At 51.2% G+C, this 24,668-nt stretch overlaps 1 protein-coding gene across 1 annotated transcript in view; it reads right to left on the bottom strand.

The window, feature by feature from the left end:
- The window catches only part of Igsf21 (immunoglobin superfamily member 21), a 251,959-nt gene that overhangs the window by 22,801 nt on the left and 204,490 nt on the right, over window positions 1-24,668 (bottom strand). The window contains exon 4 of the mRNA XM_008821807.2: window positions 18,058-18,176. Coding sequence (XP_008820029.1) covers window positions 18,058-18,176 — 119 coding nt within the window. The remainder of the gene's footprint in view (window positions 1-18,057; window positions 18,177-24,668) is intronic.

Raw genomic sequence — 24,668 nt, 5'->3', positions numbered from 1 at the left:
TTACCCACTGAGCCACCTTGCCAGGCAGCCACTGTAATTTCTAGACTATGCTTCGAACCCGCTGACTTTCAAAATGTGTTCCCTGAACCAGTAGCATTGGAGACTTCTGGGAGCCAGTCAGCACTGCAAGTCCTTGAACTAGTCCAGACCCAGTCATTGGTCTTGAAGACGTTTCAGCTGATTCAAAGGTAAGTGCAAATGTGTCAACTGCTACCTTGGCTGAGGGAAACTTCAGTTGGCTTCCCACTAAGTTAGGAATGGGAAGAACCACCCCATGGCACTTTCCTGTGAGCAGAGGGCTTGGTGCATAATAGCTGCTCAGCGGACAGAAGTAGAGATTATTCCTGTTATCAGGAAGAGCAGGCCTGAGGGAACTGGGGAATGCCAGCCTGGCTCCTCCAAGTCTCATGGCCCAAGTGGAAGTTTTTGGGCCTCCCTAACCATCTTCACTGACTTGGTCCAGGACCCCACCCCAAAGCCCTGCCTCTCACAACTGGGGCAGTTTTCTAGCATGCCTCAATTGGGCCCTTGTTAATAATCCAAATTTTCAGATTGGTCTTCTGAGTTGCCAGTCCTGTGTGGACCTGCCCATCCTGGGCCTGGGGCTTTCCTGAAGAGGGTGCCTGTAGGTGGCTCTGTTTTGTGAGCCTGTGCTGTCCCACACTACTGGAGATAGAACGGGATGTGTTGAAACCTACTATAGGTGGTGTAGATATGTGCTCTATGCGGTGTGGGCACAGATTTGTTTTAAATAGCAGCAAGTCTGGCTGATTTGGGGGGAAGTTTTCAATATACCCCGGAGATATTATTACATGCTTGGGGAATTTCACCCAGTGCCATCTGTGTGGGTGTAGGAGAGAAACCTCTGGAAGGCAGTGGAACTTGGGAGGCCCTGGCATATGGAGAGGCTTGCTGGAGGCCCACAGCAGCAGCAGGTGGGGAGTCTCCTCCAAGCTGCTTGGGGGCTTCTCCCCCAGACAACAGCAGGTTGGGACTGCTGGACTCCAAGCAGCCGTTTCAGCTCTACCCCACTCTGGGACACCGATGTCCCATTAGCAGAGCCTTGTCCGTCCAAGTACCCACAGGGCCTTTGTGTTGGGGCTTTAGAACAAGGCTCTCCTCTCCTGTATGCCCAAGGCTGGGGAACTCCAGCTGGCAGGTCACAGCTCTTGGCTAGAAGCTCCGTGTCCTTAGGTGGCTGCTAGACAAAACAAGGGCGCTGTCTCTCGGGGTGACTTGAGGGGAAAGAGTTACAGACGGGAGCCCTTGACTTAGGGTTCCAGCTAGGAGAGTAGTTCACGGTTGGTAGACTCTATGCACAGTGGAATTTGGGGTTCTGGCCTTTTCCAGGGCTGGGGATTACTGGGGTGACTGCACGCTGGGCCACAGTCAGGAGGGAAACCAGGAGCATCCCACAATGCAGTCTCTTAGTGGTGTGTGCTGAGCTCCAGCCAATCTCACTCTTTCTTGCTGTTGTCTTGGAACCAAGATGCCAGCAGGACGTCGGAGGGCTGAGATGTCTGTGGGGGCTCTGGCTCTGATCTCTGTGTGACTTCCACTCCCTGTCCTCAGTTTCCCCATTTAAACAGGGCTGCTGCACACAATAGCTGAGGGGCCGTGGCACTCCAACCGTTGATGACGGTCAGGAGGCCTCTTGGGTGTTCACATCTGGGCTCCTGGACCTCCTCTAACCAGGTCCTCAATGGCACTTTGACTGGGCCACCCCTGCCCCTGATCCCTACCTGCACTCTGAGTCATCCTGGCTCAGAGCCTTCCTTCCAGGGCAAGATTTCCCAGCAGGCATCGGGGCTGCCATATTTCCTATCCTATCAGCATTTTAGGATTGATTTTTGAGTCAGAGGGCAAATAAAACAGTGGTGCTGCTTGCTGCTTGTAAAGCAGTTCCCAGGAGGGGCTGTGGGCAGGGCCTTTGGTGGGGAGGGCTCTGGATTTGATTGAGAGACCCTGCCTCAGTGAATTAAGTGGAAGATGGAGGATGATTCCTAACATCAACTTCGGGCCTCCACGAGCATGTGCACATGTATCCACACACATGCAAATATGTACACACCTACCCATGAGAAATGTAGAAAAAAAAACCAAAACAGTTCAGTGATTGAACCACAAACACACAGGTACCCGTTGTCCAGGTTCACTTGAACAAGTGTCTCCTGACTTTATTGAACGTCTCTTGGAGCCGTTCTTTTGAAAGAGCTGAGTGAGGCAGAATAAAGCTTTATTCTTGAAGGCACCCAACTACTGACCAAAGTAGAGGGGCTTGGCTGGGGTTCCAGAGGCCCAGGATCTGTGGCTCTTTTCCACAGCCTTGACGGGATCCCGTGCTGGGGCCTCAGTCTCTTGATTCACCTCTGACCACAAATACACCATAGCTTCTCTGGAAATGCCCTTCCCTCCCTCATCTGTCCCCAGTCCCGGGCTGTGGTAAGCAGCTACTCTGACTGACAGGCTCCTGAGGCATCCCTGGCCGAGGGACTGCCATGTTGGAGCGATGGGATGCCCCTGGGCTGAAGGCCCAGCTCTGATCTCTCTGTACCTTTCCACCTGTGGCCAAGCCATGAATGGGCAGACAGAGCCCCATAACTGAAGCTCTTTTCTTGGATTCCCTGCTCCCTGTACTGGGCACAGTGTAGACCTTGCACGGACCCAGGAGCCCAGCTGCCCACAGTCATATTCTGGCTCTGACACTGGGTGATGTTGACTAGTCACTTACCCTTACTCAGCCTCAGTTCCCTCATCTGTAAAATGGAGCCATCACAATAAGGGCTCTATAGATTTGTGCTGAACACTTCATAAGGTACTGAAATCCTTGCCCAGTACTGATGTCACCTCAATCACCCACTCCCTGGGCTCTGCTGTGCAGAGGTTTTCTCTACTGACCAAGTTGCCCTTTCCTGCTCCCACTCAGTACCATGGAATGCTTTTACCTGCTAGAGTCAGCGTCAGGCCCCCTCCTCCCTGCCAACCAGAGTTTCCAAGGGGGCAGCTAGATGGGTAGTGGGGGGCCTGAGACATTGGCTGGGCTGGGCTGCCATGAGGGGTCAGGCTAGAAGTTGCAGTCCAGGCGACACAGATGGGACAGGACAAAGCATGCTTAGAGCCAGACACTGTTGCCTTGAGTGCCTGGAAAAAGTCTAGGGGTCTGGAGAAGGATCAATGTCCTCTCTGCCCTCCCGCCTGCTCATAGGCTTCCCAGTTGCCAAAGCCACCTGCTGAGCGCCAGTGCAAAATGGCCAGACAGATGGGTCTGGACGCAGAGGAGTGCTTTGGAGTGAACCGGGTCATCTAACAAGGACGGTCACTTCTCAGCTTCGGCCTTGAAGATCTGAGCCTGCTGCCTGCTGCCTATCTCTTGCTCAGGCTCCTAGAATCCCCCTCCCATCCCTTGAACACAGTCCCAGAAGCCAGGGTGCCCTTGATAGCAGCTCACTGTGCACCTAGAACAGAGACAGCACTTTCTGTCAGCCATCCCTCATCCTCCTCCTGAGACCCTTGCAAGGGAAGTGGGGTGAAACCTCCATACCAGAGAAGTCACAAGCTGCTCAGAGAGCTTGGGGATGTGCCCAGCTACCTACAGAAGTTAGTGGGATGAGACGGGAGCTCCTGTCTGCGGGGAGCTAGAGACCGAATTCTCCCGCTAGGTGAGACTTCAGGAAGACAGAGGGACTCCACCCTCTGAATGTGGGGCAGCAGGGCAGCCAGGTAGCCTCTGGGTGCAGAGTGGGCCCCAGTAGATACCAGGCCTAGTCTCAACACAGAGCACGAGATACCTAAACATGCACGCTATCATCAGTCTGGACGTCAACAGGTAGGGGTCTGGGTCTCCATTTTACAGAGGTAGAAACTGAGTCAACTCGTGAAGGGAAGGACAGAGCATGCACTCAGCTGCTCTCTGATAGCACTCTCCCTCCATGGGGACCTGAGGCCTTGAGCTGCAGATGGAGACAGCCATTGAGGCTCACACTGGGTATGGGTGGGGAAGTTGCATTAACCTGCCCCCATGAAGGAATGGCAGAGCACACCTTGGTGAAAGAGCACTCACCTCTGTGAGCATAGTGTCCCTGGAGCCGCAGAGCAGATGGCTGCTCTCCCCTCCCCCAGGAAATTCAGCGTAAGGGGAAAGGGACAGGTCATCGCCTAGCCCACTCATCCTGAACACTCGACCAGGCCTTTGATTCAAGCCATCTTTACAAACACCATCTATGTGCCTGCTACAGGGTAAGGAATGAGGTCCCCATCTCCCTACAGTGGTGCGCACTGGGGAGGGATCATTTTAAAATATTTTATTTATTGGGGCTGGAGAGATGGCTCAGTGGTTAAGAGCACTGACTGCTCTTGCAGAGGACTCAGGTTCGATTCCCAGCACCCACATGATGGCTGCAAACAATCCTTAACTCCAGTTCTAGGGGAATCTGAAGCCCTCTTCTGACCTCCACAGTATTGTACAACACAGGTACACTCACATACATGCACGCAATACACTCATACACATAAAATAAAAATAATAAAAAATTAAAAAAGACATTAAAATATTTTATTTATTATTTTTATTTTACGTGTATGAGTATGTTCCCTGCATGTATGCAAGTTCACCCGTGTTGTGCAATGCCTGCAGAGGTCAGAAGAGGGAGTCGGACTCCCCTGGAACTGGAGTTATGAATGGCTGTTAGCCACCATGTGGGTGGGTGTTGGGAATCAAACCCACGTCCTCTGCAAGAGCAGCCAGTGCTCTTAACTGCTGAGCCAACTCTCCAGCCCCAGGGGAGAGATCATTTTAATATAGGACAGGGGTGAGTGTCCTGGTTGTAGGTGGCTGACATAGCTCCAAGCACTTTAATTGTATTTTAGTCAATGAGGAAACTGAGACCCACGGAGGTTAAGTAACGTGCCCATGGTCACACAGCGAACCAGTGGCAGAGCTTGTTTGTAAGCCCAGACAACCTGGTCTAGAAGCTTCTCTACAGCCTTTCTCTGAACCACTCACGGTGCCCTTCTGAGCCAAGCGAGGGCGATCCATCTCCCTTGAGTTGTTTGGACAAGCAGCTGCAGCCCCCAAGTACCCCCACCTTCAGGACCTTCTGTGTCTTTCTCCCCAGGCTGCCCATCTGTTTGCAGAGGGGCCTCCACTCCACCTCCCAAGCCCACCAGAGCCCCCTCCGGAGCCCCCACCGGAGCATGCCTGCAGGTGCACCATTAAACCCTGACAAGTGTTAGGTCAGCGAGATGCTTTATTCCCCACACCACTGGGAGCAGGATTTAGTGGCTCTGGCTGAAGCTAAACTCCGCGCCCCAGGACGGGCCCTTCATTACCAGTGATATGTGGCTGTTGGAGCTGCAGTGCCTTAGGCCCAGGGTTGTAAGGAGAGTGGGAGGCTGAGGTTCTGGTTCCTAGAGAGCTGTCTGAGGAGCAGGAGAGCTGAAGCAGCATGGGAGGTGGGCAGTGTGGGAACTAACTGCTGCCCTGAAGGGCCAGGGACACAAAACCCTACCACTTTTTTTAAAGACAGAGTCTCCCTGTATCCCCAGGCCTGGAACTTACTATGTGATCTCATAGAGATCTGTCTGCCTCTGCCTCCCATATGCTGGGATTAAAGGTAGGCACCACCAAGTCTAGCATCCCACCACCTTGTAGGAAGGGGAAACTGAGACCTAGATCACACTGCAGGTGGACTCAGCCTGGGGCTCATGGTCCTGACAGCTGAGCCGACTACAGCAGATTCCTGGACTCAGTTTCCCCATCTGTACACTGGGAGGCAGAGTTCCTTCACTCACCCCCAAGGAGCTACAATCTCTGTCATAAAAGCTGTCGCCGACTGAGGCTTATAATGAACCAGGCCGGAGTTTTTCAGGAATGTTCTCTTGCCTTATTCTCATGGCAGTTGGTGTGAAGAGACAGGGTTGCTGTCCCCATTTTATAGAAAAGGAAACCGAGGCCCAGACCCCAGACTGTCTTTGTGGCCTCTGCCCAAATTTTATGCCTTCTCTGTGCCCATCACTAGGACCATATGTGTTATGGGTGCTGATCCCTTCCTGTCCCCTCACAGGCTCCATCTTGTCTGTGGTTGTAACAGCCCTGTGGGGAGATGCTATGGACCCATTTCCAAGGATGGAGATCTACTGGGAGAGGAACTGCAGGGAGACTGGAGGAAGCGGGCCTGGCTGGCTCCACAGGAGATCCTCTGTCTCCTCACCCAACACCAGGGGAGGAAGCAGAGTTGTCACAGCCTTGCTGAGGGACCTCCCACTGGCTGTGTCACTTGTCCCTGGTCCAGCTGACATGGCAGGGATGGGTTCTGGCCACAGGGTGGGGGCGAAAAGAACTACAATTTCCTGAGCGCCCGCTGTGAGCCGGGGCAAAGGGCTCTCTGTGACAATCAGGTGACACACCCCAACATGCTGCTAAAATGCCCATGTAGCTAGCAGACAGGGAAACTGAGGCCTGGGGAGTTGAGTAACCTGCCAGGCCCTGCTCTGGTGAGGGTGGGGTGCAGTGGGGAGCAGTGGTGAGGCAGGAGACTAGAAACTATCAAGGAGGAAATTGCAGAGATTAACATGAAAGGGGCAGATGGGAAAGGCTGGCAAACCCTTCGTCCACCTGAACTTCATTCAACCAACAGAGCATGCTCAGAAAAGCCAGCATTGCAGGAACTTTTGCTTTGATGGTCGTTATAAGACCCAGCTGGTGCCGAGCAGAACTGTGCCTGGTGGCTAATAAATGCTCAGTAAACATTAGCCTCCTCTAGTTGTGTGAGCGGCAGGACTGGGTAGAAAATTTATATCTGGAGGCAAAGCCATTCCTTTCATAAGTATGTTGGCTGGTACTCACAGTGGGCCTAATCTAACTGAGGAGTAATTCTCCACCAGGGATTATCCAGCCTCCCCTTCTCTAGTTTGGAGGACATGGGTCATTGATTTGTGCCCAACCCAGAGCAGCAGGAAGGGAGACAGTGGGTCAGGGGGAAGTCAGACAGCTGGGCCTGCCAGGACTTTTGCCTGGCCCTCAGGCTCCGGGGGCTTCTAGGACAGGAGCTGGGGATCGGGATTCACATCTCTACCTCTCAGTGTCCCATCCATCCAAGTTCTCCCCAGTTCTTTGCAGATTTGGCTGGTATCCCAACCTGTCACCCCCTCCTCCTCTGTGGACAGCCAGCCTGTCTATGGCCTCAGCAATGGCCTGTGGCTGGTTACTGTAATTAGTGTAAGCCCAGCAGGTGGCTCAGCCCCTCAGGCTCCAAGACAAGAACTGCTGATTTGCTTTCCAGCAGGAGTCCTATCCTGGGGTGTGAGGGGCTGAGCTGAGTCCCTCCCAGCAGCTCCAGCCAGGACTCTCAGAGGAGGGACTTCACCCACTGGCGGGCCAGGACCCCTGGACTGCCAGGCACCCCTCAACTGTCTTGAGCTTCTTGAGAGGGAACTCTACAGAAAAACCCACTTTCTAGTCAGCGTCTCTCAGAGCAGAACCCTGTGACTTCTTTTGCTCTCAAGCCCTTGGTGGGGGGCAAGTTCTGCTCTGAGCCCTAGGATCCTCCCATCCCTCTGGAAAGTACAGACCTTTCTCCTTCCTAAGGTAAAAGCATTGCGTTCTTGACACCCTTAAATAACTGGTTTTGGGAATTTGCCTTTCTCGAGGGAAGAGCGCTGGGGCTGAGGAGCCTAGAGAACAGGGCAGAGATTGTTTCTAGAGAGTCTGGGCCTCTGGCCAGACTCAGGGAGATAGACTTGGCCCCCACCACTCCTTAGGTGTTCCTGCTTTCTGTTTCTTCTGGAAGCTTCTATCTTCCAAGAGTGAGTTTGTTTCAATGGAGAAGCTGGAGAAGCTGGTCACAGGGGAACATCCCATAAACTTGGTGCCTAGTGACATGGGTGTGGAGATGGTCACAGGCATGTGCAAGCACAGACACAGAACCCTGAGACAGAAGGAAGAGTCTCAGGGTTTGCAGGATGGCTCTGTAGGTAAGAATGCTTTCTGTACAAGCTTGAGGACCTGAGTTCAGATCCCAGTACGCACATAAAGAGCCAGGGGTGGTCACAGATGCCTGCAACCTCAGAGTTGTCAGCAGGCGGAGACAGGAGGATCAGCCAGCTTGTTGACTGCCAGCCTAGTTCCAGGTGCAGCGCATACCCTGTCTCAAGGAAATAGGGCAGAGAGTGATAGAGCAGGACACCCAATGTCCTCTGCACTCATATGCATGGGCACACAACATCTGTACATATATGCACACAGATGTAACACACACACACACACACACACACACACCATACACTAACAAAGAGTCATATTTCAATAGATTTTCACTCAGAGTGCCTGGAGAACATGATGGGGATGGACAGCCTGCCCCAGGAACCTTGTTGGGGCAACAGGTAGCCAATGAGGCCTTCGGACCTCTCCCTCACACCACAGATAAAATCACTCAACATGCCCCACACACCTAATGTCAGAACTAAAGCCATAAAAACTCTTAGAAGAAAATATGGCGTAAACTGTGACCTTGGGTTAGCAGAAACCTCTTTAACATGACACTAAAAGCAGGATTGATAAAGGAAAGTCTAGATAAAGTAGACTTTGTTGGAATCAAAGCCTTTTGTTCTTCAAAGGTCACCGCAGGAAAGTGAATCCCACACTAAGGGAGAGAAATATGCAGATCGGGTATCTGATAAGGGACTTGCATGGAGATGAGATAAAGGACCCTTCCAGCCCTAGAGTGAAGGCCCATAACTTAGTTGAAAAAGCAGGGGAGGCTCTGCACAGGCAGGTCCCAGGAAGGCACGGAGCTTCCTGCAGGGGGTGCTACCGCTGGCAGAGGGGAATGAAATCTAACGGGGGTGGGGTGCCACTTCCCACTCCTGCCATGGCCTAAAAAAGACGAAGAATAGCAAGTGCTGGCAAGAGCATGGAGAAGCTGGGTCGCTCACATGCTTCTGGGCATGCGATGGATAGAGCGGTATCACACATGATCCCAAGCGCTTGTGCGACTGACACAGGAGGAATGCTGTGAGTTGAGGCTAACCTGGGTTATAGAGTAAGAGCCTATCTCAAAAACACCAAGAAAGGAAAGAAGCAAGCAAGCAAACAAGCAAGACCCACTGAAAATCCCCAAACCGCACAGCAATCGTGAAAAGCAGTCTGACAGTTCTTAAAAGGTTGAACATAAAATCACGGTTCAACCCTGCAGTTTAGGTACACAGGTACACAGATGAGCAAATTGAAACTGTGTGTTCACACAAGAACTTGTTCACAAATGTTCACAGAAGCATTATTTGTGATAGCCACAGCTAAGAGCCCAGATCCCCCACCAAAGAAGGATGCACGAACACTGGACATTCACACAGTGGAATACTATCTAACACTAAAAAAGAACTAAGTACTGATACAGGATACACCATGAACGAACCTTGAGAACATTCGTGAAAGAAGCTGGTCACAAAGACCCACGTGTTGTATGAGCCTATTTATTTGAAATGTTCATAGTAGGGAAATCCACAGAGATAGAAATGAGAGCAATGGCTTCCTAGGGCCAGGGAGGATGATGGACATGGGAGCTGGGGGAGTGACCATGCCTACAGGTTTCTTTGGGGAGTGTTGGGAACTTTCTAGAGCTGCCTGTGGTGGTGGCTGAGGGGCTCTGAAAGTGCCAGTGGGAGGCCTCAAGTAATTGGTGATGTGTGAGGCATCACTCAACAGAGCCATTGCATCAAACAGTACATGGGGAGGCTCCTGTTGCAATCAAAACCAAATAGAAAACAAACCTGAAAACAAACACTTCACTTGCTGGTAGCTGCTCTCTGGCTTCCACAAGGGGAAGCAGCAACACTCTGGCCTTGGGTTACAAAAGTCCATGTCACCTGCCAGCCTCACTTGGAAGGCACTAAAGGTGTCTCATATAAGCCCAGGCTGGCTTCAAGCTCCCTCTGTAGCCAAGGATGACCGTGAACTCCTGCTCCTTCTTCTCTACCTCCTGAGTGCTGGGATTACAATGTAATCTGCTTTGGCAGGTGTTTCCTCTTCCATCAAAGAGGAAATGGCAGGAGTATTTTTCAGAGCCTTTGTGTGGCCCCAAGTGAACACATGAACAGCTCAGCCTGGTGTATTAGGGAGCACCCAATGACAGGTGATCCCGTTCCTGTGAGTACACAGCTTGGCTTCAGAGTCACGCCTCCAATCCCAGTCTGCCCCTTTCCTGGCTTCATTACTGTTCTGGGTTGGAATTTTTTCTCCAAACATATGGTGGAGTCCTCAGCTTTGGTCCCTGTGAATATGACCTTCTTAGGGTAATTAAGTTGGGATAAGGGTATGTTGGATCAGGGCAGGTCTTAGTCTAATGACTGGTGTCCTCAGAAGAGCAAAAAGTTGGGGCTGAGGATATAGCTAAGTAGGTAGAGTCCTTACTAGTTCACACAAAGCACTGAGTTCCATCCCCAACACCAGGGATGGAGGTGCATGTCTGTAATTCCAGAAATTGGGAGGAAGAGACCGGCAGATCAGGAGTTCAAGGTCATCCTTGGCTTTAGGCTAGCCTGGCTTACATGGGACTGGTCTGGAAAGAAAGAGATAGAGATAGAAAGAGAGAGAAAGGACTGAGAGGGGAGAGGACGGTCACGGTGATGTAACCCCATGGAAGGAGACACCGGATCATGCATAGACTGATGGCCATGAAGAAGCCACTGAACAGAGAAGGCTGCAATAGTCACCAGTGGGCAGCAGTAAGAGCTGGTGGTGGAGCAAAGCCCTGTAACAGCTGCAGGTCAGACGTGGAGCTCCTAGACTGACAGCCATCACATTTCCGTTGCTTAAGCCTCCCAGCTTGCGATCGCTGTGGCAGGCAGGACTGGGAAAAGAAGGTGCTTCCAAAACTGTAGGTCCCACATGGACACCTTAGGCTGTGTCTTCCTTCTTGAAAGGTAGTTCCCCAGGGTGAGGGTGGCTTTGCTCCCCACTGGATACCTGGCACTAGGACTGAACTTGGGGTTGGAGTCCCAAGCCGGCTCTCCAGTTACTGTCATACCCTCTCTGAATGCCACCTTCTGCAAGGGGCCTTGCTGACCACGCTCTTCGAAGCAGTCCCCTCCCCATTTGTCCCTGACCACCTTGCTACCTTCAGGCACACTGTGTATCTGTGTGTCACAGGCTCAGTGCCTACCTCCTTTTCTGCATCACACAGGACATGACATTTTTTTCAGTCATGTCTGGGATGTGGGAGGAGGCATGTCAAACCTTGTGACGCTGTGACATGGCATTGGTGCAAACTGTGAGACCGAGTTATGAAAACTGCAAAAACAGAAGCCGGGCGTGGTGGCGCACACCTTTAATCCCAGCACTCAGGAGGCAGAGGCAGGCGGATCTCTGTGAGTTCAAGGCCAGCCTGGTCTACATAGTGAGTTCCAGGACAGCTGGGGCTACAGGGAGACCCTGTCTCAAAAAGACCAAACAAAGAATGAAAACTGCAAAAACATTCTGGAGCTGGGGTGTGGCTCAGTTGATAGAGGACCTGCCTAGTCTGCACGAAGTCCTGGGTTCCATCCCCAGCACCACATAAAATAAACATACAGACCTGCAATCCTAGCACTTGGGAGGTGGAGGCAGAAGGTTCAAAAGTTCAAGGTTATCCTTGGGTACACAGTGAGTTTGAGGCTAGCTGGAGATACGTGAGACCCTGTCTGAAAAAAAATGGAGGCTAGAGAAATGGGTCAGTGGTTAAGAACACATACTGCTCTTGCAGAGAGCCCAAGTTCAGTTCCCAGCACCCATATCAGGCAGCTCACAACTGTGTGTAACTCCAGCTCCAGAGGATCCAATGCCCTCTTCTGGCCTCCTCAGGCATCTGCACTCACACATGCACATACATACTCACATATACACATAATTTAAAATAAAAAAATCTTTTAAAAAGACTTTCTGATATATACTATAATATAGTAACTTTTTCTCTTGATGGAAAAGAAGTTTAATGACAGGGACCACGCATGTCTAAAGTAGGCACTAACTTAATTGGAGTTTGTCTCCTGGTCGGCAGGATGTCATGTTCAGTGCTCTGTTAGGAGGGTCTGAGTGGTGAGGGAGGCTCTGGGCAGTGGATGGAGATGAGGTATGGGAATGGAGGGGGTATGAATGTCTACTCTCCCTCCCCCAGAGCCCTACAGAGCCCCTGAGTGTGACTAAAGGAGATTTCACAGTAGGTGCTCCAACTTCACCTCTGTGAGTGAGGCCCCCACTCTATACCCTATCTATACCCTGGGACAGTGGGTATTTGGACCTATGTTAGAGGTAGGGGTCTTCCTTTGGCAGTTTGGGTAGCACTAGGGGTGTCAGCTCTGGCTGGACCAGGCAGATCTGATGGGACCTCTGACTCTGTCACTCATGTGGTGGGTTTCTTAAATTCTTAGGGCCTCTGTTCCCTGCTCTGTAAAACAGGGTCACATGATCACCTGTTCTGTGGGCACTGACCTGGGACCAGCATAGGCACGTGACCTTGACCTGTGGCTGAGGTGCTGTGCCTTAACACTCAGGAGGAAGGCTCAGTTTTGGTGGGCTGGGGAGCCTGGGCCTCATTCTGCTTGACTGTAATGTGTGCCCCTTAATGTGCTCACCCCCATGACATACACCCCCAGGAAGCAGCTTCAATACCGCCCCATCTCCTGGTGACAGTGTGTAACACATTCTCAGAGCCCAGCACACAACTCGCAAACTGGCTTATGGTTTGTTAGCATCTTGGATTAAAAACATTTTAACGGTTGTACACGTCACGTACCCTCAGTGTTACCCACAGAGCTCCCAAATGTCTCTCACGTGGGATGTGATAGGTGGGAAATTACAGTCACTCTCGAGACCTCTCTGAGCAGCTGGGGTATGCGATGGCTTATGGGGCTTTGATGGAGGTGACTTGGGCCCTGCCCAGAGCCTTGGCCCCCTCTCCCCACTGTCCAGAGGCTTGGCTATAACCCTCAAATCTGGGGGTCTGTCTTACTTCACTGTTAGCTAACACACTCTTATGGTTCAAAGGGACCCATGCATTGAATGAACCCTACTCACTTGGAGGGTCTCTGTGTGGACCTGAGGAAGATTCTGGATGGTGCCACAGACCAGCCAAAATAATACATGGGCCTGTGAGTTTGGAAACAGACTCTGAAATATTTGAAGAAAGTCGTGGAGTTAGGAAGGAAGGAAGCTTAAGTTAAAAACCTCTCTCTCTCTCAAGGATGGGGAGATGGCTCCATGGTTAAAGAGCTTGTATGCAAACCAGAGGATGAGAGTTCAGATCCCCAGGACTCAAGTAAATGCCTGGTGGTGTGGCAGCCCACTTGTAATTCGCCAGAGCAGATGGGCTAGTAAGAGAGGACACGCTGGTTTACTCCTTTAATCCCAGCACTTGGATGCAGAGGCAGACAGATCTCTGTAAAATAAAGGCCAGTTTGGCCTACATAGTGAGTTCCAGGCCAGCTGAGGCTACAGGAGACCCTGTCTCAAACCACAACAACAACAACAAACCAAAAACCAAAAACCAACAAAAGTCTAGCCATATCGGTGAACTCTGGGTTTGACTGAGAGACCTTGCTTCAATGAATAAAGTGGAAGAACAGTTGAGGATGATTCCAGACATCAAACCTGGGCCCCCACATGCATGTGCACCCATGTGAGCACATTTATCCACATACATGTACTCATACACATTGAAATATGCATATACACACAGGGAAATGGAAAAAGAAAAATAAAGCCTCTTTCTCTCTTTCTCTCACATCTCCTCCCTCTTCTGCTTCATCCTCTCTCATTTACAAAAACTCTCTGTATGAGATACATAGCCCAGGCTGGCCTCAAACTCTCCATCCTCCTGCCTCCACCTCCCTAGTGCTTGGACCTGCCTGTCTTCTTACTTTGCCTCGCCTCTAAATTATGTAGCATAGCCAACCTAACAGAAACACTCTGCAAATCCTTGACAGAGAGCATTGTTTGAAAGGCTCTGACAAGGGAGACGTCCACACCAGTACAAAGAAAATATTTAATAAATATTTGGGGGGGGTTAGAGAGCAGGCTCAGTGGTTAAGACACTTGCTGTGTAAGCACAAGGACCAGAGTTTGGATCCCAGCACCCGGATAAAATCCAAGCTGAGTCTTAAGCATGCCCAGCACTAAAGGGCCAGAGCCAAGAGGACCACTGGGTATGCTGGCTGCCAGCCTAGCTGAAAAACTCTGAGCTCCAGGGTCATTGAGTGATAGACAAAGAGACCTGATGCATTTCTTTAGCCTGTGGGGGCATGCATAGGTGTGGGCACTTGACATGCATGTATGTAGCCATATATCACCACACACACAAACACACACACACACACACACACACACACACACACACACACTTTTGATTGACAGTTGCTGAATTACTGGGTGTAGACCCCACAGAAAGGAAGGACAACTGCCAGGGTGACCTTGTGGGCCAGGTGGCACACTCCACATGCAGGGAAGCCTTCTGCAACTGGCTCATAGCCTACCACCCCTTTCAGGGTTACAATAGATTCTGGATCCTTCTCTAGGGGTGAAGGCCAAGACACAGAGACCCCGGAGAGCAAGCCTTGGGAGCCCAGGACAGCAACCTCACTGTCCCCGCCACTCCATGCATCCAGGACCTCCACTTCCTCCTCAGGTGACTCAAGGCTCTTGGGAGTCATGAACACTGATCAAAATGAGAGGCAAGAGGGAGTCTGCACCAAGAATGGGCTGGCCAGGACGTGAGGAGAAGAGCTGGGGCCATGAGCCTCCACTGTGTCACCTGCTGGCGAAGGCTCAGCAAATCTTACCTCAGCTGAACCCATGAGCACCTAGGGAGGTAGACCCTTATCCCTAGCTTATAGGTGGGGAAACTGAGGCCCAGAGAAGATAATGAGTCTGAGGTCACATGGTGAACCTGGATTAACATGGAGGCTACAGGGCCCGTGTCTTCTTGTGTTTAGGGTAAGGAAGCTGGGGGCGTGGGGGGGCGGGCTGGAAGGTGGAAGGAGGAATGTCTGGGTGCAGGAATGCTTACACAGATGCAGGTGTGGGTGAGGACACGGGTGCTGCTGTCAGGGTGCAGTGGTGCACATGTGATGGCTAGTCTTGACTGTCACTTGACAGGGTCTGGAATCACCTAGGAGACAAGCTTCTGGGCATTTCTAGATTGGGTCAACTGAGTGGGGAGGACGTACCCTAACTATGGGCTCACATTAGAGAACTCAGGTTTGAACCACAGGCCATCACAACCTCACACATCACTCTCCATCTCTCAGTCTCTATCCCCTGCAGAAGAAGGTCATAACCTCTCCCAAGTCATAGGGTCTGAGAAGACATACCAGGGAAGGACAGGGCATGGATGAGCTTTGGGGAGAGGTTCCTCGGGCACAGTGAACAAGGGCAAGCCTGTCTGTCCCATGTGAGGATCAACACCACTCTGAACAGTGGGTTAGCTTGGATCTCTAGCATTCAACCCTGCCCTGCATTTGGGGCACCAGACAGAGGGCAGGAGGCCTGTCCCTGTCCCTCCCTAGACCTTCATACAACCCACAGCCTCTTACGGAGTCCACTGCACTGCTAGACCACTATTGCGCAGCCCAGTTCTGGAATCATAGAAGCTGGCTCCCTACCATGTCCTGTGGCTCTGATGGCTGTCAACCCCCTGATCCCTGTTCAGGCAGGGGCCACCCTAGGCTGTCTCTTGATCCTCAGTGACACAGAAGAGGTCACAGTTGGTGGGACACACCACTTGCTTACCATCAGGCCCATAATTTGCAACCAGGTTAGCCCCATAAAACCTCTCTGTGCCTGTTTCCTCATTAACAGTTAAGAGTAACAGACTCACAGGGGTCAGAGCTGGGAGAGGCTTAGGATGATCTGTCACAGAACCATGAAGGAAAGTAACTACTTAGGGTATTCTGATAAAGCAGAGCGGAGGGTGGGTCATCTGCAGGAGGTGGTTTTTGAAGGCTTCGGGCTCCAGGAACAAAGTCTTGGATGCAGAGTCTACACTGTCCCCAGCCACATGACCCAGCCAGGCTGAAATCACAACACTTAGATGCTATGGGTGGTGCTGTCTAGGGGAGGATCCACAGGGAAGATATGGACCTCCTTATGTAACACATACCAACCTTAGTATCTTGGGGCCACACAGAACCACTTGTTATCACAGCAAGCATCTGAGGTCTTGGCTCAGTGACCTTAGGCAATTTGCTTCCCTTCTCTGTGCCTCCATTTCTGCATCTGTAAAATGGGCCTCACAGAGCTGGGCATATAGCTCAGTGGGTAGAGGGTTTATCTAGCATGGAAGAGGTGGTGGGTTCTATTCCCAGCACCCCACAGACTGAGCATGGTATGTATGCCTGCAATTTTAGCTCTTGGGAGGTGGAGGCAGAAGGATCAGAAGTTCAAGGGTGTCTTCAGCTATTGTGAATTTGAGGCCAGTGTGTGCTACACGATGCCCTGCCTCAAAAAAAAAAAAAATGAGGTTCACAATAGTACTTCCTCTCTGGTTCGTTGTCAGGACTGTGTGGATATGTATAAGGGCTTCATAGGGGCTCCCTTAGCGCCCCCCTCCGAATTAGAACCCCTACCTCATTGCAGATACTCTTTACCATCACCCTGCCCTTCTTTCCTACCCGCAGACCACCTGTCTGCATATGTGTCTTAGGCCTGGCTCTTGCCCCAGAGTACAAACTCACCAATGACTGGAACTTTGTCCTACTCAAAGTTGCACCCGTGACCTGGTCCAGAGCAGGTGTTCCATAAATGTCTGATGAATAAATAAACGGTGGGGCCTGCCTCTTGCTCACCAGACTGGGAGCCTCACAACTGTACAGACGGAGTTGTGTTCCTTGCTGTGTTTCCTCAGGCAGCCAGCACGGGGCTGAGCACTGAGCATGCTCCAACAGCCAGAGGAGCTGACCAGTCTGCCTGGCAATGTCCACCCCCTCACATCTCAGCTCCTCCACTGAGTAGGATCAATGTCGATCTGGAGGGCTGGCCTTTGGAGATTTTCAATTTCCCCAGATCGAGGACTTTCCGTGGGGCCTTTGTGCTCTCATTGATTGCCTGAGTATAGCAGGCTTTGTTGCCCTGATAAATATTATTTCATAAGAAAATCAGAGAACACGAGGCCAGGTTCAGGTCAAACCCCAGCACTCTTGCTGAGGAACAGTGACAGAATGACACCACATCTGGCAGGAACATCCCTGAGACCGTTCAGAGCAAAGCCTTTGTGTCTCCTATGGGGAAACTGAGGCTGGGTGGGGGTTTACCGGGCCAAGGACACACCAGCTGGAAAAAGGCACTGGTATTGCTAGACAGATGCATGAATGGAGGCGCGGAGCCAGGGAGAGAACCCAGGAGAGAGAACCCATGCTTAGCCAGGCATGCTCTCTAACTCCCTTAAACACCTCCCGAAAGGGCCTCGGGAGGGACAATGAGGGGGCTCTCGGGGAAGGGCAGAGTTGTCCCTGCAGCAGCTGGTGTCACCTTGGAAGTTTCTGGCTCTTCTACCCAGAGGCTTCTGGGAGGTTCTCCCCTGTAGAAGAACCCAGCAGCACCTGCTCCGTGGGGGCTTCTGATGAGCCCTTGGGCTCAGATGGGGAAAACAGCAGGGCTTGGGTGTCTCCTCTGCTCGGCCTCACCATGCCACAGGGCTTAGAGCTGGGTGGCTCATGAAACTGGCATCCCTCATCCACTTTCTAGATGTGGAAACTGAGGCTCAGAGACTGACAAATGCTTTCCCCAGGGACCAATCATTCCTCCCTCAGTGACCCCTTTGATCCAATCAACATGGAGTCTGTTCATGTGCTTGGAACAGTGATCACTGTGGGTGAGCATCAGGGACGAGGCACAGCCTTTGGGTCCTTTTCAAAGAGGAGGCCCTTGGGGCTCAGCCCCACAGTCACAGATCAGCCTGCTATGGCCTTTCCCTCTTCCCAGGTGAGGGCAGCAGATAGGACGGAATTCCCTAAATCTGCCTCCAAGGTTTGACAAGGTTAAGAACAGTTTCCATGAACATGCTCACACCCCGACACCGTGCCTTCCTGACTCACCCATGACATCGAGGAAGATGTTGCCCGAGGCGAGGACCACTTTCTCCCGGGTGGCACGGTCGTAAATACCCACGTGGCACTCATAGGGACCGTTGTCTGAGATCCGGACCTCAGGCAGCCTGGGGGGAGGCAGAGGGAAGGGTGAGCCTGACATCATAGGGCTGAGTGGGTAATATTCTAGGAGGCTAATCCAGCACCCACTTATCAAGCCTCCATAAAAATACCGCAGACCCAAGGACCAGACTGGGAGGAAGGAAAGCATTTATGCAGTACCCACTGTATGCAGGCCCTGTATCTTGATGCTACAGAGAACAACAGTGAGGGCTATGTTCAGCTGGCAGCAAATCTGTGCCTCAGGGGCCCCTGGAGCAGCAACTTAGCTGCCGGCCAGTAACACGCTCACTTGCCTGATGTACTAAGGGCGATACCGGTGAAGACAGGCTGTGCTTTGGTACCACCAGTATGAGGCCTGTCTTCACTCATTCCTTACAACCATCACAGTGTGGGACTGATCATAGCATTCCATCAACACAGAAATTGAGGCACGAGATGGTCCCACCATGTATGACTAAGATGAGCCAGGGTGGGAACTTGGCTTCGCTCTGCCAAGCAGCTGCTTCACTCCTCATCCTTTACACACAGACATTTCTGTCCCCAGGGAACCCCCACCCTGGTGGACAGGGACACAGGGAAGATGACCAGTGTGCCACACCTATGTTACAAAGTGTGCGCTCAACAGAGTCCGGGCTGAGGGGCAGCAGCTCTGCCCCTGATGTCCACAGACCTATGGGGGTGGGAGAGTCCCCTCAAACTCCCTCTTGCCTTTTCTTTGGAAAGGGTAGAGAGCAAATATTACAGCTTTGTTCCCCTTTAACCTTGGTCTTGGGGCTGGAGAGATGGTTATGAATCTGTACTGTTCTTGCAGAGGAACTGAGTTTGGTTCAGATCCAGGGGCATCTGATGCCTCTGGCCTCCATCCTGGGGAACAGCACCTAAGGTTGGCCTCTGGATTCCATACCCATGCACACACACACACACACACACACACACACACACACACACAAATAATTTAAAAATGTTCAAAATAAGTCTTTAAAGCCTCTCTCTGTTGTAACTTTCAGTGCTGCTGTATAGCACAAAGACAACCGAAGACAGTATGCCAACCAAAAAGCATGTGAGATCCCAATAAAACTTGCCACCATCAAGCTTTGCGCTGCGTAGAACAGTCTTGTGTCACAGAATGAAGTTCTGCCTTTCCTTTCCTCCAACTATCTAAAATTATTAAAACACTTCCTGTTCACCAGGTGGTAGTCTGATGACTCCTGTTCTAGGTCTTTCTACAGGGTCTTCAGGGTCAGGTCATGCAAAGATGAGTCAGTACGTTTTTCTCTCTCCTGTTAACAGTACAGTTAGGGCAGCTCTTCCTGCCTTCTGTACTGCAGAGGGCTCTGACATGCTGGTGAGAACCGCCTTCAAACTCTACCCCCTATGCGGAGCCCGTGGGACTTGGGGGAGTCCTGCTTTTGATTGCCTGTATTCCTATCTGAGTAACTAAGGTGACACATTCCAGGTGTCAGGGAAGATGGCTTTCAATAAACACTTAGGAGAACTGCATCCACCTGCACAGAGGCCATAGGGTGACCCTGTGATGTCCCGTGGGCAAAGAATTTCTGCTAAGAGGTATCTGGGCACTTTGATCAGCAGGAACCTCAGTCTGGAGCTGCACTGGGAAAATTCATGTTCTTCAACAAGTTCCTGCCCGTGCCAGGCCTGTCTTAAGAGGACCTGTGTTTGTGTGTGTCAGTTCACCCACCTTCCTCACCTAATTAGCCTAGAAGTCCTGCCACAGTCTGTAGGGGACAGAGGGGCCAGTGTCAGCTCAAGGTTCTTCTTGGGTGTATGCCCAGGCCCTGCCACCCCTGTGCTGGGCAGATTCTTTCATGCAGTTCTTCCCCCCACCCCACCACACACCCCTCATCTACTCTAGGAGCCATCTATTTCCACTGAGCAGTTTAACCTCAGGTTCTGGCCTATCTCAATTCCTTTTGCTTATGACTCACTGGTGCCCCCTCCGTCTTGTCGCCCCCTCCACCTGGGCACTCAGCCTCTTCCCAAGCTGTTGTCACATTGAGCTGAGCCAGCTCGCCTAGCACCCCCTCCTCCGCTGCACAGCACCCATTAGCATAAACAACACTCTCATTTCCATAGACTACACAGAGGTTAACATCTGGTCTCCCCACTGTCAGGAAGGACTGAAGTGTGGGGAGCGCCCTTTTTGTGGTGGCGGTGGGGAACTGTGTAAAAGATGCCACCACCCCCACTCACTCTCCCAGAAGAAAGCATGGTGACAGTGGGAGCATTGTGGCACCTGTCTCCCCTGGGAACAATTTTCTTTGTAACTCAGCTAGGCTGAAAATAGCAGTATGCGTTCTGGGCATCTTAGCTGAGTGACAGCCACCTCAAGTGACATGTCTAGGCTATCCTCACAGGTGTCTATTAGACAGGTGACCATGCTGTGTAAAGATACAGGCTCAGGGGGTGGATGTGGCCCGTGGTGGCTCCCAGGTGATATCACCAGATAAGAAGGGCATGGCTGACATCAGGCGGAGTTTGCAGGTGATCTCCCCGTGGGTGAGCTGTGCAGTGTTTATGCGATTCTGGCACAGGGGACATGCTTGGGAATTGCTCTGCTGATGACACCCTCAGGGAACAGCAGCATAAGCGATATGCTCAGGTGATGCACACGTGACACTACACAGGTGGTGTAGAAGACAGCCCAGGGGACACCTGGATTGGTGCTTTAAAAAGAAGATAGCTAGCCAGGTGTGGTGGCGCACGCCTTTAATCCCAGCACTCGGGAGGCAGAGGCAGGCAGATCTCTGTGAGTTCAAGGCCAGCCTGGTCTACATAGTGAGTTCCAGGACAGCTGGGGCTACAGGGAGACCCTGTCTTAAAAAGACGAAAAAAAAAAAAAGAAGACAGCTTCCCACCTGCGACTGTTTCCACAATTCCACATGGTCTTCCTCGCCCAGCTCCAGGTTCCACACATGGCCCTGCCTGGGTCATTAACCCTTATCATGCACTTGACAGCTCTGGGTTTCATACTCCAAGACAGTGAGTGGCCAGGTCCTGGGTGTCCACCTCCTTATAGGTCCTGAACTTTGCCATTCCCCCTTCTTCAATGCACTACCATGTCTTATGTGTAGCAGAGCTGAGGGTTTAGTGGGGTTTGGGTACATTCTAACCCCCTCTGAACCTTCTCAGGGAAGACTCCAGACTGGGGCCACCCCAACCTCAGTCCCCTCTAAGGCTTCCCTCTGCTCTTGGGATAGACCAGGCTGTCCATCCTGGTGCATTGAGTGGCTCAGCCTCCTCAGCCACCTCATCCCCACTCCCTCCCCTTCCTCTAGCCCCAGCACCTCTATCTCTTCCTCCTACAAGCTGCCACGTCTCCTGCCCTATAAGATAACATTTTTATTTTGGATAATCTTAAATCATAGAAAAGTAGCCAAGATAAGAGAATTTCTGTCTGCCCCTTCACTCATTCCTATCTTAGCATCTCTCGATTCTGGGCACAGCCCGGTTTTCAACCCAGGAGCGTACTGTTTTTCATCTCTGATCCAAAGCTGCCAGGTCACAGCTTTGATCCAGACCTATCCACCTCTTCTCCTTCATCAAACCCCAAGATTTTGTCTCCACTGTTGTCCTCCAGAAGTGGATTAAGCTGCTCAGAGCCTCTCCCGCCCCCAGCACTGAGCTGCATTGATCCACAGGCTGGGTAGAAGGCCTTCACAGGCAGCAGGAGGGACCCGAGGGGGCGGGAGGAGGCCGGTCTCATCAGCGATGGGCAGAGATCAATAAACTATTAATAACCGCAGAGTCTCTGCGCAGATCAGTGCGATGCAGTTTAGCGGTGGGAGTTTACCAACACTGATGGCGTCTCTGAAGGGCGAGTAATTGTGTTTTTGAAAAGCCAGGCACAGGAGGCACTGGAGCCTTAACTGTCTCTGCTGGCCTGCGTGCCTCATCTAGGTAAGGCTGCGCAAGAGCTGGACGCTGTAGCTTCTGCAGGGTGTGCAACCAGAATGGTCACATCAGCTCATGGACTTAGACCTACTGTTTGTCTCGCATCTGGACCTACTGTGTGTCCCGGTATCAAATGTACTATATGCCCAGGCATCTAAGCCTACTCTGTGCCCTGCTATTTATACCTACTATGTGCCCTGGCATCTAGGCCTACTGTGTGCTCAGTAACTATACCAGCTGTATGCTCCAGTATCTTGACCTGTTGTGTCTTATCATTTAGACCTACTCTGTGCCCTGCAGGGCTGAGTCCTGGGGTAGTGTAGAGATGCCCAGAATTGACTCTTGGCTCTATTCGGAATGTCTTCCCTTTCTTGTCCATTTGGGAAGCCTCCAGCTGTCCTCCTGAGCCCAGCAGTGCAGTGGAGTTGTTGAAAGCACATAGCTAGAAGGCTGTTTGATCAATGCACGATCCCAGCTGAGTACCAGCCCTGCTTTGTGACTTCTCCAAGTCTCAGTTTCCCCATCTGTGACACCCACTCATGGGACTGTTGGGAAGATAAGAAGGGCTAATCTGAGTGCACGGCTGAGGGCTGGTGCATCTTGAGCGTCCAGCGATGTAGACCCATGTGCTGGCCAGAGAGGCTCCATTTTGGAAATTCCATCTTAAGGAAGTAACCCTGAGCTGAATTCTCCCCTACTCCCAGTTCTTGTAAGTAACACAGTCCTTGTAAATCATTTGGCCTTCCTTGTAAGACCACAGGAGAACAAAAGCAGGGTTTGCAAAGTCCCTGTCTGATGTCTGAAACTGCTCATTCTGGCTTCTGTAAACTTGCTTATTGCTGTGTCCCAGAGGAAATGGGATCTGGGACTCCTTACTGTTGAGGGTTCCACAGCGATGTCCCCACTCAGTCACTGTAACTGTTTTCCTTGTGCCCCTGCTTGTTTGTTCCAAAAGCTGGGAAATGTCCTATTTACCTGATCTTTAAACAATGTATCGAAACTGTGACGCCCCCCAAGCCCCTCTGTCCAGACCCTGCAATTGTATAACCATCAGGGCGCTGTGTAATTGACATCCCCACCTGGAAGGTTCCTTGCGGTTTTTGCTTTAAAAGGTAGCCTCACACAAAAAAATCAACAAGTTTAAAAAAATGAATTATATTTGAGGAGGAAGCATAAAAATTTACATCATGTTAATTAGTAGAGATGATAAATATTACCATTGAAATCTACCCAGTGACTTTATAGACATACACAGGTGCCAAGGATTCGAATGCAACCGATTATGACTAGTAATAATCAAATACATACAGATGAGAGATGCATGTGCCAACATCTCAGTGTTATTAGCAAAAACAATCAGTCTTTCTGTAAGAAATAATGTCTTAGAGGGTTTATACTGAATTTAATATTGTATAACTGTATTAATTCAACAGCAAACCTAAAAATTTTATAGGCACTTTTGAAAGAGATGTATCTTTGCTCTGGAAACTGTTACTGAGTATATTAAAGCTGTAATGAAATGCTAAAAAAGAGTAAAAATAAATAAAATAATAAAAATAATAAAATATTTCTCAGGTGGGCATGGTAGTACATGCCTCTAATCCCCTCCCCCCCAAAAAAGGCAGCCTCCCCGACTCCCTCCTAGCTGCAGTCCTTATTTCAGAGTTGAAGACTGTAGTCCAAGCTAGCTTGAATAAAACTTTGAATTAAAATTGGACCCAGTGTCTGGTGGGCTTTTCCTGGTGGTCCCAAACTCTGTAATACCCACGAGACACACAGAGCACTGGAGCTGCCTCAGCCAGGCAGGCCGCCCTGGCTGCTTGGCCTCTTGTGGGCAGGCCATTTTCTTCCCCACTGTATCTGTCTGCAGGTGTCATTCACTTGCCTTCCCCCTGAGCCTAGGAGCTCTCTCGCCACTTTCTAGATGCCCCAGAGTAGCCATGGGGAGATGAGGCCAGAGGAAACAGCCTGGGACCCTGGCTTCACATCCCACCAGATTGTGGCGTTGGTTGGTCCAGGGAGAGGTTGTTTGGCTTCCTAGAGCTTTACTTTCTCCATCTGATAAGTGACAATAGCTGTCTAGTAGAATTGCAGTCATAGAGCCTCACTAATCTTTACAAAGATTTACAGTGGAGGCCTTCCAGTCCCCAACCCACCACACCTCCCTATACCAAAGGGCTATGCCACAATGCTTGACATAACAGCAATGCTACAATCCCATGCATGTCACAGATGAGGAAACTGAGACACAGAGACATGAGGCAACATGACCAAGGTGACACAGTGAGCAGGTGTGTGCCCAGATATGAACCCAAATCAGAGGCTGACAGATGGGTGGCAGAGACCTTTGCTCCCTGCTTCTCCCCCCGCCCCCGCCCTGGAGTCCTCATGAACCGAGCTCCCTAGTGTCTGATTTGGCCTCTGCTCCTACGCTCTTTCTATTCTGAGACTGGCACCTCTCCAGGTAATGAGAGCCATATGCTTCTTTTGTGCTGGGAGAAACAGGATGGCCTTTTAGTCCTCTCAGCCCTCCTCACAGGTTTTCTAGGGGCCCAGGGTTTATCCTGTGGACCAACTCTAGGCAG

Source organism: Nannospalax galili, unplaced genomic scaffold (assembly GCF_000622305.1).
Source record: "Nannospalax galili isolate Female #2095 unplaced genomic scaffold, S.galili_v1.0 scaffold1688, whole genome shotgun sequence".
Lineage (NCBI taxonomy): Eukaryota > Metazoa > Chordata > Mammalia > Rodentia > Spalacidae > Nannospalax > Nannospalax galili.
This window is presented reverse-complemented; position numbering and strand designations above follow the sequence as displayed.